The 14,357-nt window shown below is 36.4% G+C and overlaps 3 protein-coding genes across 3 annotated transcripts; 2 read left to right on the top strand and 1 right to left on the bottom strand.

The window, feature by feature from the left end:
* LOC107636717 (putative uncharacterized protein DDB_G0272516) lies at positions 3,789–5,199 on the top strand. The gene is made up of 5 exons (XM_016340211.1): positions 3,789–3,792; positions 3,875–4,272; positions 4,351–4,452; positions 4,532–4,765; positions 5,083–5,199. The coding sequence occupies exons 1-5, from the start codon at positions 3,789–3,791 to the stop codon at positions 5,197–5,199; spliced, it is 855 nt and encodes a 284-aa protein (XP_016195697.1).
* On the top strand, positions 7,485–8,667 carry LOC107636716 (protein MAIN-LIKE 1-like). The gene is made up of 2 exons (XM_016340209.1): positions 7,485–7,556; positions 8,050–8,667. Exons 1-2 carry the CDS (start codon positions 7,485–7,487, stop codon positions 8,665–8,667), a joined length of 690 nt encoding a protein of 229 aa, XP_016195695.1.
* On the bottom strand, positions 12,563–13,105 carry LOC107636715. Its single transcript, XM_016340208.1, has one exon. The coding sequence runs from the start codon at positions 13,103–13,105 to the stop codon at positions 12,563–12,565; it is 543 nt and encodes a 180-aa protein (XP_016195694.1).

Raw genomic sequence — 14,357 nt, forward strand, 5'->3', positions numbered from 1 at the left:
TTTTGAAGTATAATTTGCTTTCAGATAATTTAGCAGTACACACAATGAAAGATGTGGTTGAAAATTTGGAGAAAGCACGGTTAATGTTTGCGATCTTTACTCCTATCTGGTTTGCATTGTGATGCATGCATGATTTGATTACAATGTTCACTTTGATAAGGCATTGTTAGATTATTGTTTCTAGGTTCATGAATCATGACTATGAATTTAAGTTTATTATTTGATTTACTAAATTGGTGATTTTTATACAGGTCTGGAAAAAGTGAGGTTCAGGATGGTTGCATATATTTACTGATGAAATGAAGTCTGCTCTCTCTGCTCTCTCAGAATTCTTCTCAGCTCAAAACTGTCCGTTATCAATGTTATTATTGATCTCTATGCTAGTTCAGGGAGTAGGAGGCTGCAACACAAGAACTGATTTTCAGATTTTAAATTTTAATAACACAAATTACATAGCCTTTTGGTTTTTTATTGTGTATCATGATATGATAAAGACAAAAATTATATTCTATGAATCCACACAAATGTAAAATGTTACATTATCATAATGAATACTTGAAGGATGAAAACTGAATTTTATATATGCTCATTACTATTATTTCTATTTCATTTTATCCATTCTTTTTTTTAGGTTCTTAAGATAAGGTATTTTGAAAGTCAAAAAAAGAAAAAAAATGTATTTTTGGTACAATTTGTATATAAATAAGCAAAAAAATGATAGTGACAAAATAAAATGGATTATAAGAGTACTTTTCATGTCTTAGAATCATTGAATAGGGATTATAGGAATATCTTTCATTGAATATTTATAGTTTTACCGAATTTTCAATTAAGTTCCTATATTTTTTTTCTTTTCAATTAGGTCCCTAAGGGTATAAAAGTAATTTTACAATTCACTAACATTTTTTTTACGTTTAACGTTAATAGGGACTAAATTGAAAAAAAATAACGTATAGGACCCAATTAAAAAGAAAAAAAAATATAGGGACCTAATTGAAAATTTTGCGAAACTATAGGGACCAACAGAGTAATTAAACCAAATAAATATGAGAGAGAGAGTAATAAGGGGTTAGATTTAACATTGGATACCATCCAGTTTTTTTGTCACTGGAGAGGATCCACTCTCCTATACTGTACTGATGAGTTTTGACTTTAGAAATTTTTTTTTTAAGTTTTTTTTAATGCTAGACTTTAGCATGTGACTAATTTTTTTTATATGGAAAAAATATTGGTATTTTTATTTAAAATAAAATTATTTGGTGAAATTACAGGTAGGTGAATTTTACAGGTAAAAAGTCAACACACATGGTACGTGTTGCAATATACAGGGTGTGTATTGAATACGTATTATCACTTTGGTAACATGCAGAATGCGTGTTGAATACGTGTAATCATCCTGACAACACACAAAATGTGTTAAACATTTTTTTATACATTCACAGTACTGTCACTTCAAATATCAATATTCAACCAAAACACCATCTTTATTTCTATATTAAAAATAATTTCTGTTAGCATGTCTTGTTAATTAAAATATCGTGATTGCTAAGGAATTTAATTATCAGTACGTAGTGGAGAATGGATTCTCTCGATTTTTTTAACAATTGAGGAAATAAAATATAATTCCTTACTATTAATTTTATAAGTAATGAAATCAAAAATAAATATAAAAAAATAATAAAAAATTAAAATTACATTTTATACTCTTACTTTTTTTTTTTAATAATTAAAAAGATCTATTCCCATACCTAGTGGGGACTGCGGATGGTTGCAAGCAACTTGGAACCTGCAACAACTATGCAAGTACAGTCAAAAGGAAATTTGTGAGTGAAACGCACCCAAGCGCACATGCACTTTACTGCTTCAGTCAAAAACCTCGTGGCCTTGGGAACACATACATAGAATAATGTTCCAGGGCATAGTTTGAGAGTCATAGTAAATCATATTTTTTTTCATTTTCTTATATTATATTTTTTAATTATTATAATACAAGATGCAAATAAACAAATAAATAAAATAAAAAAGAAAAAGAGTAAGCCTCTAACAATTCACAAGCAATAATAAACTACAGCATAGATGTCAGATGTGGAAGAAGAATATGCTTCTCAGTTCTCACCATCACCTTATATATTTTTCTACGCTTATGGTGCCCATGATTTTGTTTTGCCGCCAGCTTTCTTAACCTTAATTAACTAAAGTGAGACATATTAAGATCAGACGTCCATTTGCTAGCTTAATTATTGAAAAAGGACAAGGGAAAAATTGTAGGGACGGAAAACTTGAGATGCAAGAATCAAGTCGTAGAAGTTAGAACTACCTAGACAAATTTTTAAATGTTCTTAGCAAATGAAACTTAATTAAATTAACAAAACCTCGAACAGCTACGTAGGCTTTTCTTTTTATTTAAATAAAATAAATTATTTATTTACTCAAATAAATTGTAATACACGATTTTACCGTTTTAAACGTAGTTGTGTTTTTGCTAGCAAAATAACGAAAACAAAAATTACAATATTTACACTGACAACAAAAACAATACTAAATACTTTTTGCATTTTTGTCCGAAAACAACAATTTTTTTTTTCATATTTTCTCAATCACTGCAAGCAAAATGAACAAAAAAAGAAAAAATATATATCATTGTCAATTAATTTAGGTTCAAATAGGGACAATTTTTTTCCATATGAAAATAATTATGATGTGTAACTCAACGAAATGGACGTATATCAAATATTTGCACTGCTATAGTGTTAATCAAAATCGTAACTTACGTTTTGCTTTTTCATTTTGTTTTTTTATTTTGTTTATGAAACAAATCAAACGCAGGTTGCGTTTTATTACTCCTGTCAGCTTTTTCATTTTTTTTTTTTGTTATTCAAATAAACTAAACGCAAGTTGCGTTTGTGAGATGGGTATTTTTTTTTTTTGAAATACCAAAACACAGGTTGCATTTTAAATGTGCAGAATTTTTTTATTGGAAACTGCAAAACGCAACTTGCGTTTTGTACAGAAAAATAATATTTTAATCGAGAGTCTTGCCTATAAATATGAAACTCAATTCATTCGGACTTGTACCTCACTTCTACTCCCATTTGTCTTTCTTTCATATATTTTATACTTGTGAGTTTTTTTGGCGTTGTGTCAAAAAAATCGGGTTAGGTGAAGTTGAGGTTATGAAAGATATTGCAAATTTGCGAGTGTATTTTAATGGTGAGATTATACCAAATACACACGAAGGAGTGACTTTTGTTTGTGAATATCCGTTTTCATTTGCTATTCCATGCACTATGAGTTTTGTAGAGTTGTAAAGTGGTTTTTTGTGAGAACATACAAAGCTACATTTCCAAAAGAGTGAGCAACATTATTTTATACAGGAATTCCTGTACAAGTATTTGGTGGGTTGATACAGTTTCAAATAACGTCCATCACTGATGAGCATGTATGCAGCAGATGTTCTATATTTATCAACAAATCCGATTTCACGTGCCGATAATAGAGCTGTAGGTTGAGTTTGAACAGCATACGGGACTGAACACGGTTGGCAAGGAGATCAGTGTTGATGAGCTTGGGGGTATAGATTGGGAAGAAGATAACAACGATAGTGAAAAGGAGTTCGAAACCAACTACGAAGTCAATGACGAAAACGATGACGGAGACCTGGCAGGCAATCCGGCGGTGCAAAATGAAGCAAATGCGATTGTAAACTAGCACTCCTTTGGTGTTCTATCTTTTATGCGGACTCTAGATCTCGCAGCCATGCATGCCCGGAATTTTTTAAGTATGTGAATATGGGTATGTTATGGTTATTAATAAAAGTTACCACTACCATTTTTTTATTTGCCTTGACCGACTAACAGTGGTTCGCATGTCATAGGTGAAGGCAATGTTGCGGCAGAAGATGGTCAGTTTAGTGTCGGAATGGAATTTAGTTCTAGAAAGTCAGTGATATCTGCAATCAAAATTTGCACTATCTCTAAAGAAGTTGATTACACTGTGTATGAGTCTGAGCCGCAGACATTCTATGTAAAATGCAAGGGTTATGGTGCAGGGTGCGATTGGCTTATCCGAGCTAGTTTGATTCGAAAGAAAGGTTGTTGGAAGATCAGAAGATACAGTGAAAAACACACGTGCACCATGTGGACGATTTCACAAGATCATGCCAAGTTGGACTCAGATAAAATTGCAGATGCTATTATGTCGTTGGTTGAAGCAGACCCAACAATAAAGGTGAAGTCTATTATTACAGAAGTTCAATCCAGGTTCAACTACACTGTAAGTTACCACAAGGCTTAGTTGGCAAAGCAAAAATCTGTCGCAAAAGTTTTCGGTTATTGGATAGTTTCTTACCAGACTCTGCCAATATGGTTGAAAACAATGACTGCGAAGATGCCAAAGTCTCGTGTTCAAATAAAAACACTCCCCGTCTATCGTGAGAGTGAGGAAGTTCAAGGTGTAAGAGTTCTTCATCGTGTTTTTTTGGAGCTTCTATCTGTGTATTGTAGCATTTAGACAATGCAAGTCATTGGTGCAGGTTGATGGTACACAACTGTACAGAAAATATAAAGGTGCACTTTTAATTCTGGTGGCACAATATGGGAACCAAAATATTATGCCTATTGCATTTTCGATCGTCGATGGTGAGACGGCACACGCGTGGGAGTTTTTCCTAACTAATTTGCGGAGATATGTTGTTACCATTGATGGCGTGGGCATTATTTCTGACCGTCATAACTCCATCGACGCATCAATAGGTCACAGTAACTTGGTCTGTTCAGTGCTACTCTATACACTAGAATGACACTAACAGTGACTTTGTGGAGCACATAAACAAGTTTACGGCTAGATCGTCAGGAACCACCACTGCCATATACGGCCACCATATAAATTACACATCAGTAACCACAAGGCCGATTAGTAAAATTATTATTCTAAATAAACAGCTTAACATAAATTGTTAAAACATACATCGTTGTCTCCCATGTCATCGAGTTGTCGCCTAAAGTGTGTTGTAGACCGTCGTGTATATCTTGTTAGTCGACGCTAATGACTCCATCTAAACAATATTAGAATGGTTGTAATCAGAACAACAACGACAACGACAACGACAACGACAACGACGACAACGACAACGACAACGACAACGACAACGACAACGACAACGACAACAACAACAACAACAATAATAACAACGATAAATAATACCGGCGCGCAAGTGGAACACCAACATTGGTGAGCTAATTGCAAGGAATAGGTGCCAGAAACGGCATACGCTCCCATGCCCAAACAAAAAGCAGAACGAAAGGTTCATCCATCTCTTTACAGTTGTGATGTACGACACAACGATCTATACAGATGTGCCAGACTAGCTGCCCCCAACTGTATAGTGGAATGCAATGGAAATCTTGAAGTAGAGGCAAAAACTTCGAGTTCAAAGAATTAGTCGACTTATCTGAAAATACAACCGTTCCGAGCACGTAGAAAATATGAGCTCGCATGTACCGCTCGATGGACTCTTGCGTGTCACACGGTTCGGTGTCTCTACATCGCCGGACCCATGCAAGATTTATCTTATCCAATATGTGATCGTCCGTACCGGGCAACTGACCAAAACAAGCGAAGTAGTTCTCCACCAAAAACTGGTGACTGCTGTTCGTTTTACCCGTAACGGGATCCCCATTAATCGGGAGGACAAGTATATGTGTCACGTCTTCTAGCGTCACAGTCACTTCGCCAACTAGAAGGTGAAACGTGTGGGTTTCAGGCATCTATCGTTCCACCAAGACACTCAGGAGTGTAAAATGGCCTCTCATTTTGTCTACTCGCGAAACGTGGTGAAACCTAATTAATGCTAGTGCTACTGCAGCTATCTCATTAAAGATTTTTGACGGATCAAGTTTTTTGGGCAACAAATTTCTGATTGCCTGCAAAAAGAAAAATAATAATTATTAATATTACTTCATAACTATAATTAGTGTTAACAATAACAAATTATTCATCACAAAAATTTAAAAAAATATTTATCTATTGAGAATAATCTAAGTATTCAATAATATATTTTTGGTAATGTAAAATTACAAACCATTTTTTTCTATAAATTTCACTCTTCACTCACTAAAACTATCTTTTTTATTATTCTTCTTATTCCCTCTCTTGCAATCAAATCCCTCTCTTACAACCCAAAATACTGAAACCCTTTTGAAAGTCAAAAACAACAAACCCTCACTAGTAAAACAAGTACACTTCCCCCAAACTTGCGTTTGCGTTATAAAGATCTCCTTCAACTTTCTCTTTTAACATGTGTCGGACATGTAGTCATACACTATGCCAATCACAACTTGTATTTGAATAGTTTTAAGGTAGTCAACCGGCTGGTCTTATCCGCATGCAGGGGACATGGGATACGTTTTAATATGTGGTTGTCCCTCATGTCAAATCAGTTTGAGTTTTGTAGTTGCCTGTCTTTTTTTTTTTTTTTATCCAAAACGTAAGTTGCGTTTTGTAGATCACTGAACATACAGATCCATATATGTGGATAACACACCATACACCAATATAGTTAAACATCACTATTTTTTACTCCATTAATAAATTAATTTTTGACAAAGAGAATGAAAATGACAATAATTTTTTTTTCCCTTTTTTTTATTATCACTCACAATAGTTGAGAAAATACGGGAAAAAAATTATTTTATTTTCACTAACAAAATAACAAAAATGCAAAAAAAATTCAGTATTGGTTTCGCTATTAGTACTAATGTAAATATTATAATTTTTGTTTTTGTTTTTTTATAACTAAAAATACATTTAAATGCATAAATTAATAAATTTTGTATTTCAATTTAAATTGATAAATAAAAAATTTATTTTATTTAAATAAAAAAAACCCAACTACGTATGACTTATGCAATAATTAATTTGTGGAAAAAAACAGCAGCAATTTGCATTGCGGCGTTAGAATTAATTAGGGTAAAAAACCTATTTAAGCCAAGGGAGGAAAGTTGATACGCAAATCAGCCAAATACGAAACTTATACACCATTCAACCAAAGCAAACTTTAATGTAATTCGAATCAAGTAAATTCGAATTACAATCCTTAATAATTCGAATGGATTAAGCTCGAATTATTCCCAACCATGCTATCCAAGTAATTCGAAACAACTTGCATCGAATTAAAGAAGCATAATTCAAATTATATCAATTCGAATTAGTAGGAAGAGGTTAATGAGAGGAAGTTCGAATCAATTCGATTCGAATTACTCACAACTCGAAACAAATTGTAATTCGGGATGACTTGATTTGAATTACTCAGATTTCGAAAGCAAAGGTAATTCGAAACTAGTTGATTCGAATTACAAGTGAGTGCCCTATATAAGGAGTTCGAACTTAGTTCATTCGAATCAGTTTTCTATTCTCAAACCCCACCAAATCCCAGAGAAAACGACCCAAAACCGGTCCGAGAAAGTCTGGTGCGGCATACTTAGGCGATGGGGGACGATCCGGGAAGGCTGTATCGACTGGATGGAGTCGCTCATATAGCCGGGGTGATCAACGACGAGGTTAGTGGTTTATGATGGTGGTTTATGATATTCGTTTATGTTAGTGGTTTATGAAAGCGGTATTTCAAGTGGTTTATGATAGCGGTTTTGCGTGCGATTTTATTGGCAGTTTATGTTAGTGGTTTGGGTTAGTTCTATTGCATGCAGTTTATGTAAGTGGATTTGCCCGTGGTTTTCGTAAGTGGATTTGCCCGTGGTTTAATGAGTGGTTTTGCCCGTAGTTTTCATAAGTGGATTTGCATGTGGTTTATTTTTTTGATTTTTTGGATGCGGTTTGAGTATGCGGTTTTGCTAGCGGTTTACTACATTTTGCTTTTGCATGTGGAATTTAGAAGCGGTCTATGTTTGCGGGTTTTTTTTTTTTTTTGCAATTTCCGTACTGGACTGATATATCTCCTATTGCATGTGTTATTTGTTACTTGTTTACGTTGTGAGTTTTATTTGTTAGTGGTATTGTAAATCGTTCTAATTATGCGGTCCATGTAATGCGCAGCCCCGGCGTTGCATATCGAGCATGCGGCGGCAACAGAGGATGCGACTGGATGAGAGGTACGTTCCGTACTTGCAGATGGCCGGATTATACCATCTTGCGAGACTGAACGACAGATTGTTCAGATTGGACGAGCCCCTTGTGAGTGCCTTCGTGAAGCGGTGGCGTCCGGAGACGCACACGTTCCACATGCTGTTCGGAGAGTGCACGATCACACTTCAGGACGTTGTGTACCAGTTGGGGTTGCCAGTGGATGAACGTTACGTCAGTGGTTGCCTGACAGACTTCCACGTATATATAGAGGGTGACAAGCCAGCTTGGCAGTGGTTCCATGAGTTGCTCGGTGTGTTACCTCCCGCGAACCAGATACAGAAGTTCGCAGTGAACTATACCTGGTTCCAGGAGACTTTTGGAGAGTGCCCTGAGGAGGCAGATGAGGAGACGGTGAGGCGCTTTACCCGTGCCTATATCATGATGTTATTGGGCACCCAGCTGTTTGACGACAAGTCAGGCAATCGTATACACATCAGATGGTTACCGTTTGTGGCTAGGCTTGAGGAGATGGGTGGCTATAGCTGGCGGTCGGCGACACTAGCATGGTTGTACCGGTGCATATGCTGAGTGGCCAACAGACATGTCGTGAAGTTAGTTGGGCTGTTACAGTTACTTCAGTCTTGGATCTTTTAGCGTTTTCCTGGTTTTAGGCCTGCTGGGTATGATGCGTTTAGCTGGCCCCTTGCCTCGAGGTACCACTATCGTATTCTACTATTTATCTTTATTTTATTTATTTTCGATTTCGCATGCAATTTTATGCCTTTTAGAATCATTCATGAATGCAGTACCATGTTTAATTTCCTACGCAGGTGGTCAGGTTACAACACCGGATCGAGTTTTTCTCTTAATCGATCCTTTGTGGTGAACCAACACTAGAAAACTATCCTAACTAGCCATCTGACCCCTCTATTGAGAGCAACTCACGTACACATCATATATATAGGGCTCTGCTTCACAGTAATTCGAATCATATGAATTCGAATTAGCCTTAATTAGCAACCTATAGTAATTCGAATCAATAAGATTCGAACTCCCTCCTTATGCATGTGATGCTAGTAATTCGAATTGAGTTAATTCGAACTATGCTTCTTTAATTCGATGCATATTGATTCGAATTACTTTGGCACGTTACTAGGGAATAATTCGAGTTATATCAATTCGAATTACATACAAATCTAATTCGAATTGTATTGATTCGAATTACATTAATTTATTCTTTAGTGGATTGATGTATCAGAATTTCGTTTGGCTTATTTGGGTAATTTTAAATTCCCCTTAACGTATATACGTTTTTTACCCAATTAATTACTACACGCCCAAAGATTACTACTTGTTCTTATTTTTAGCATCCAAAGCAACACAAAGATATGGGTGGATTGGAAATGAATTTTTTTAATTTTTTTATTTGAAAAATTAAAATGTAATTTTCTTATCATATATTTTTATGTGAGATTAAAAAATATAAAAAAATATTAAAAATTAAAAATTATATTTTATATTTTCAAATAAAAAAAAATTGAAATGATTTATTCTCTGGGTGAATTGATAATGTAAGGTCCATTTGTATGGCTCTAACCTAGCTTGGACTAATTACACTGCCGTAATTAAAGGTCTAGATCATTTCTCGAAGCGTAATAGTAATATCTCCAATATATATTCTATTAGTTTGGCGTGTCCTACTCTTTTTTCATACTCTATTTATTAGTGTAAAATAATTTTGTGTGTATTATTATATTAGTAGAAAAAATAAAAGAGAAGATAATATAGTATCAAAGAGCAATCATTATGCCCATTTAAAACCAAATCATATTTGCTGCAATTAGTGATTTTAACCGAATGATGATCTTCATAATGCATATTGTCTTTCAGTAAGGGCCCTACGACCTTAACACAAAGAAAACCAAAAGGACCCAATACACAAGAGATTCATGCTGTATAATGGGAGAGGTCGGTTGAGGATGGTGAATACGACTGATGAAACTTTATTTTAACATTAAAAAAATATATATATATTATACCCATAGCTAGAAAAGCTACTAAATGTGTGTATAAAGCAAATAAGGACATAGTGGGGAAAAAGGAATAATTTTAGCTAGCTTAAGATTCACTCAATGAGTACTCCAAATTCCATATAAGATCAAATTGCTGGAATGATGAGTTCGAATTTGAGGATGTACAAAAATCGAATTTGTGCGTTAATTTATTTTATTTTTATCGTAAAACAAATTGATAGGTTAGATTTGTAAATAAAAAAAATTAATTTGAAATTAAAAAATATGCGAATCAGATTTATAAAATTTAAAAAACTACGTATCCTCCGATTTCATATGAACAAAAATTGACATTTCAATTTCTTCAACTGCGACGTCCATAGTTGAATGAAATACATCAACCTCCAGCAACAACGCAAAACATAACTCTCTCTTTAATATTAAGGAATGCTCCTATAAAGACGCAGAAAACATCTTTTTTTAAAGATATTTTTTAATAATTAAAATTTAATACATATAATCACTTAAATTATGTTATTTTTGTCAAAATTATGCCAGACAAATTAATTTAATCGAAAAATAATGAATCAAATTTTGAATCCGTCTAAATTAATATTATTTTTTATAAAAAATGACTATAATACTCCTATTATATAAAATGACTAAAATACTCTTATTATATATATTAATTTTGAGAATTCTAAATTTAGCTCTTTTCTTCTCTATCGTTATAGGGTTAGAATTTAAAGTTTTCAATATATATATATATATATATATATTTTTAATTTTTAAAAAATATCTTTAAAAAAAAGATGTTTTTGACATCTTTATTTAAATGGCTCCCTTAATATTAAAATTAAAAAGTGTTCCTTTTGTTTCTCAGTGAAATTTTTTTAGATTTTTTTACTTAAAATAAAACCATGATTATTGCTTGTATAGTGAGAATTGTGGGTGTTTGTAATTGAAGTGTTTAACATCAAAATCGTGGTTCATAATAACTTTTTTTTTTCAAACCAAAATCACATTTTTTAATCACAATTTACGCTATCCAATTACATTTTATAAATCGTAGTTCTTAATCGCCATTCACACAAGCAGCCATAAACCATAGTTTTGTTCAACGATTTGCATATGAGTTTTATATATCAAATTCGTGGTTTTATTCTATACGAGAAGTCTCTGGTACGGGTTGTAAGATGGATGAGGACTTGCGAGTCGAAGCGGACGCCAAATTATCTGACTGGAGCAATGAGGGTGGGTACCTGTAAAGACACTTCGACGCTCAAGTCAAAATGAATCTAAGAGATATAAGGTGTGAGGAATGAGTGACTACTTGAGGGGGCTTCTGGCTCCCCTTTATATAGTTAGTTGTAGTTATCTCATCTGATCTTATATATCTAGCTAAGATAAGGGAGGTATTCGAATTCGAATGTTGGTTAGAGATTGTAGGGCCGGTTTAGGCGTCATCATCTTATCTTATCTGGTTAAGATAAGGGAGGTATTTGAATTCAAATATTGAGTCAGGATATTGGAAGTTATTGATCTGTCTTTGGGCCGTGAGGATGACCTAATCTTAGGATTGTCGAGTTCGGTGACCGTTTCAAGGATGGATCAGGAGATCGGGTCCGGAACAGTTGCCCCTGGAGCATGAGAGCTTGCTTGCTTGGTCTCAATGCTGAGTTGTTGGGGATCCTAGTTCTCTGTAGTTTGGGAGACTGTGAGGAGCCTGGAAAGGACGTGACGTTCTCCTGCGCCAATTGGTGGGATGTTGGTGAGTTCTGCTTTCTGCGAGTTGGAAAATCATTAGCTTAGACCTTAACGCCGCTTTTGTTGACGAGTTTGGTTTTCTATTATCTGGATGTTGTGAAGGGCCTGGAAAGTGCGTGACCTCATCCTGCGCCGATTGACGGGATGTTGATGAGTTTGGCTTTCCGCGAGTTAGAAGACCGTCAGCTCATGCTTGCTTTGTGTGGCCTTTTTGGGCCGTTATTGTGAACTTAGTTTAAGCCTCTTGGTGGGCCGATTTCAATACTTTGCTTATTGAGTTTATTTGGATATCCGTTTTGTTGGCCTCGGTGGTGACCGGTTTCTAGGGGTAGCCGTTTAACTTATTTGGATATCTGCTTTGTTGGCTTCGCGGGTGATCGATCCTCGGGTCACCATTTTTTGTTATTTAGATATCCGTTTTGTTATTTGAATATCTGTTTTGTTGGCTTCAGGTTTATCGATCCTGGGGTATCCGTTTACTTATTTGGATTTTCGATCCGTTTATTTATTTGGATATCCGTTTTGTTGGCCTGGGGGTGATCGATCCCCGAGTAGCCCTTTACTTATTTGGATATTCATTTTGTTATTTGGACATCTGTTTTGTTGGCCTCGGGTGATCGATCCCCAGGGCACCGCTTTTTTTTATTTGGATATCTATTTTATTATTTGGATATCTGTTTCATTGGCCCCGGGCTAATTAATCCCTAGGACGCTTTCGGTAGTGGGTTGCTACGAGGTGTCGTGTTGCCGTGCTTCCGTTTGTTGGCGGCCACGACTTGGCTTACCTCTTCGTCATTTATATATTTCCTCGTGACACTTTGGATTTCGTGCATAGTCCAGACTGGCTTGGTGGTGAGGTGCTTTCGGAAGTCTACATCCATGAGTCCATTGGTTAGACAGAGACCAACTACCAAGTCCGTGTGTCCATCGATCGTTAGGCACTCATCGTTGAATCTGTCGAGGTATTTCCTCATGGATTCGTCTTGTCTTTGGGTAATTCCGAGTAGGTTGATCAGGTGCTTTGCTTTGGTGATCCTGGCAGTGAACTGGTCCATAAACTTTCTAGAGACGACGTCAAAGCTGGCTATGGAACCATTCGGGAGGCCGTTGAACCATTTGATTGCATAGCCGGCTAAGATTATCGGAAAGGCCCTGCATCGGACCACATCGGCGGCTCCTTCCAAGTTCATCCTTGCCTCGAAGGCTGTTAGGTGTTCCTGGGGTTCCTTGGTTCTGTCATACTTCATGTCGATGGGTTTGTCAAAACCTTTAGGGAGTTTGGCCTTTAGGATTTTCTCGGTAAATGGGGTAGCTCCTGTTATTTCGTGCTCGTTTCTTGTTTGCTTGGCCTCCCAACTGTGCCTTCAGTCATCCTCATTGTGTGGGTGCTCCAAATCTCTGGATTCACTCCGATCGTGCCGTTTCCTGTGTCGTTCTTCGGGTGACCATTCTTGTCTGGCCTTTCGATGCGACCGGGTTCTAGAGGTTTCTTGGCTTGCATGTTCGGAATGGTATCGTTCTTTGGAAGTAACTTAGCCCTCGAGGTTTTGCACTTTAAGGCATGGCTCTTGGATTATCTGGTTGCTTTCTCTCCTAGGCCGTCGGGCACTCGAGCTTCAGTGGGCGGCCGTTTGTCCTCCTTTGGTTGCTGCTAGACCGGGGTTGGTTGGCAGTGCACAGTGCTTGTTATCCTCCCGTGGATGGAAGGAATGCTATCTCAGAGTTTGGGTGTTTGGCTTTGCGGGTTTGAGGAAGAGCTTGAAGAGTTCAGGAGAATAGGCGACCACGATGGGCATGGAGCCAAAGTAGAGGGAGAATATAGGGCCATGGCGCTTGGAGAGACGGATGAGAGAGTGGTGGATGAGAGTGTCCAAGAGGGGGAGGTTTCCCACTAAAGGGAGGCGGGGCTTTGAGTTTCGCCGTTGGGGTAGGGCGAAGGTATACAAAGAATCTTATCACTAAGAATGTGATTACAAGTTGAAGAGACATTGTTCCTTTTTCCTCTCAATTACAAGCAAGAAATAAAGTGAGTGAGTTTGGGGGTTACTCCTCGAGCTTCTCCATCATGCCGCCACGACTTGGTAGTCCCCACAGACGGCGCCAATGTACAAGAAGTCTCTGGTACGGGTTATGAGATGGATTGGGGACTTGCGAGTCTAGGCGAACACCGGATTATCTAACTGGAGCAATGTGGGTGGGTACCTGCAAAGATACTCCGATGCTCAAGTCAGAATGGATCTAAGAGATATAAGGTGTGAGGAATGAGTGAGTACCTGAGGGGACTTCTGGCTCTCCTTTATATAGCTAGTGGTAGTTATCTCATCTTATCTTATCTAGCTAAGATAAGGGAGTTATTCGAATTCGAATGTTAGTTAGAGATTATAGGGCCAGTTTGGACTGCCATCATCTTATTTTATCTGGCTAAGATAAGGGAGATATTTGAATTCAAATGTTGGATCAAGATATTGGAAGTTATTAGTCCGTCTTTGGGCCGTGAAA

The sequence above is a fragment of the Arachis ipaensis genome, chromosome B04 (assembly GCF_000816755.2).
Source record: "Arachis ipaensis cultivar K30076 chromosome B04, Araip1.1, whole genome shotgun sequence".
In the NCBI taxonomy this organism is placed as follows: Eukaryota; Viridiplantae; Streptophyta; class Magnoliopsida; order Fabales; family Fabaceae; genus Arachis; species Arachis ipaensis.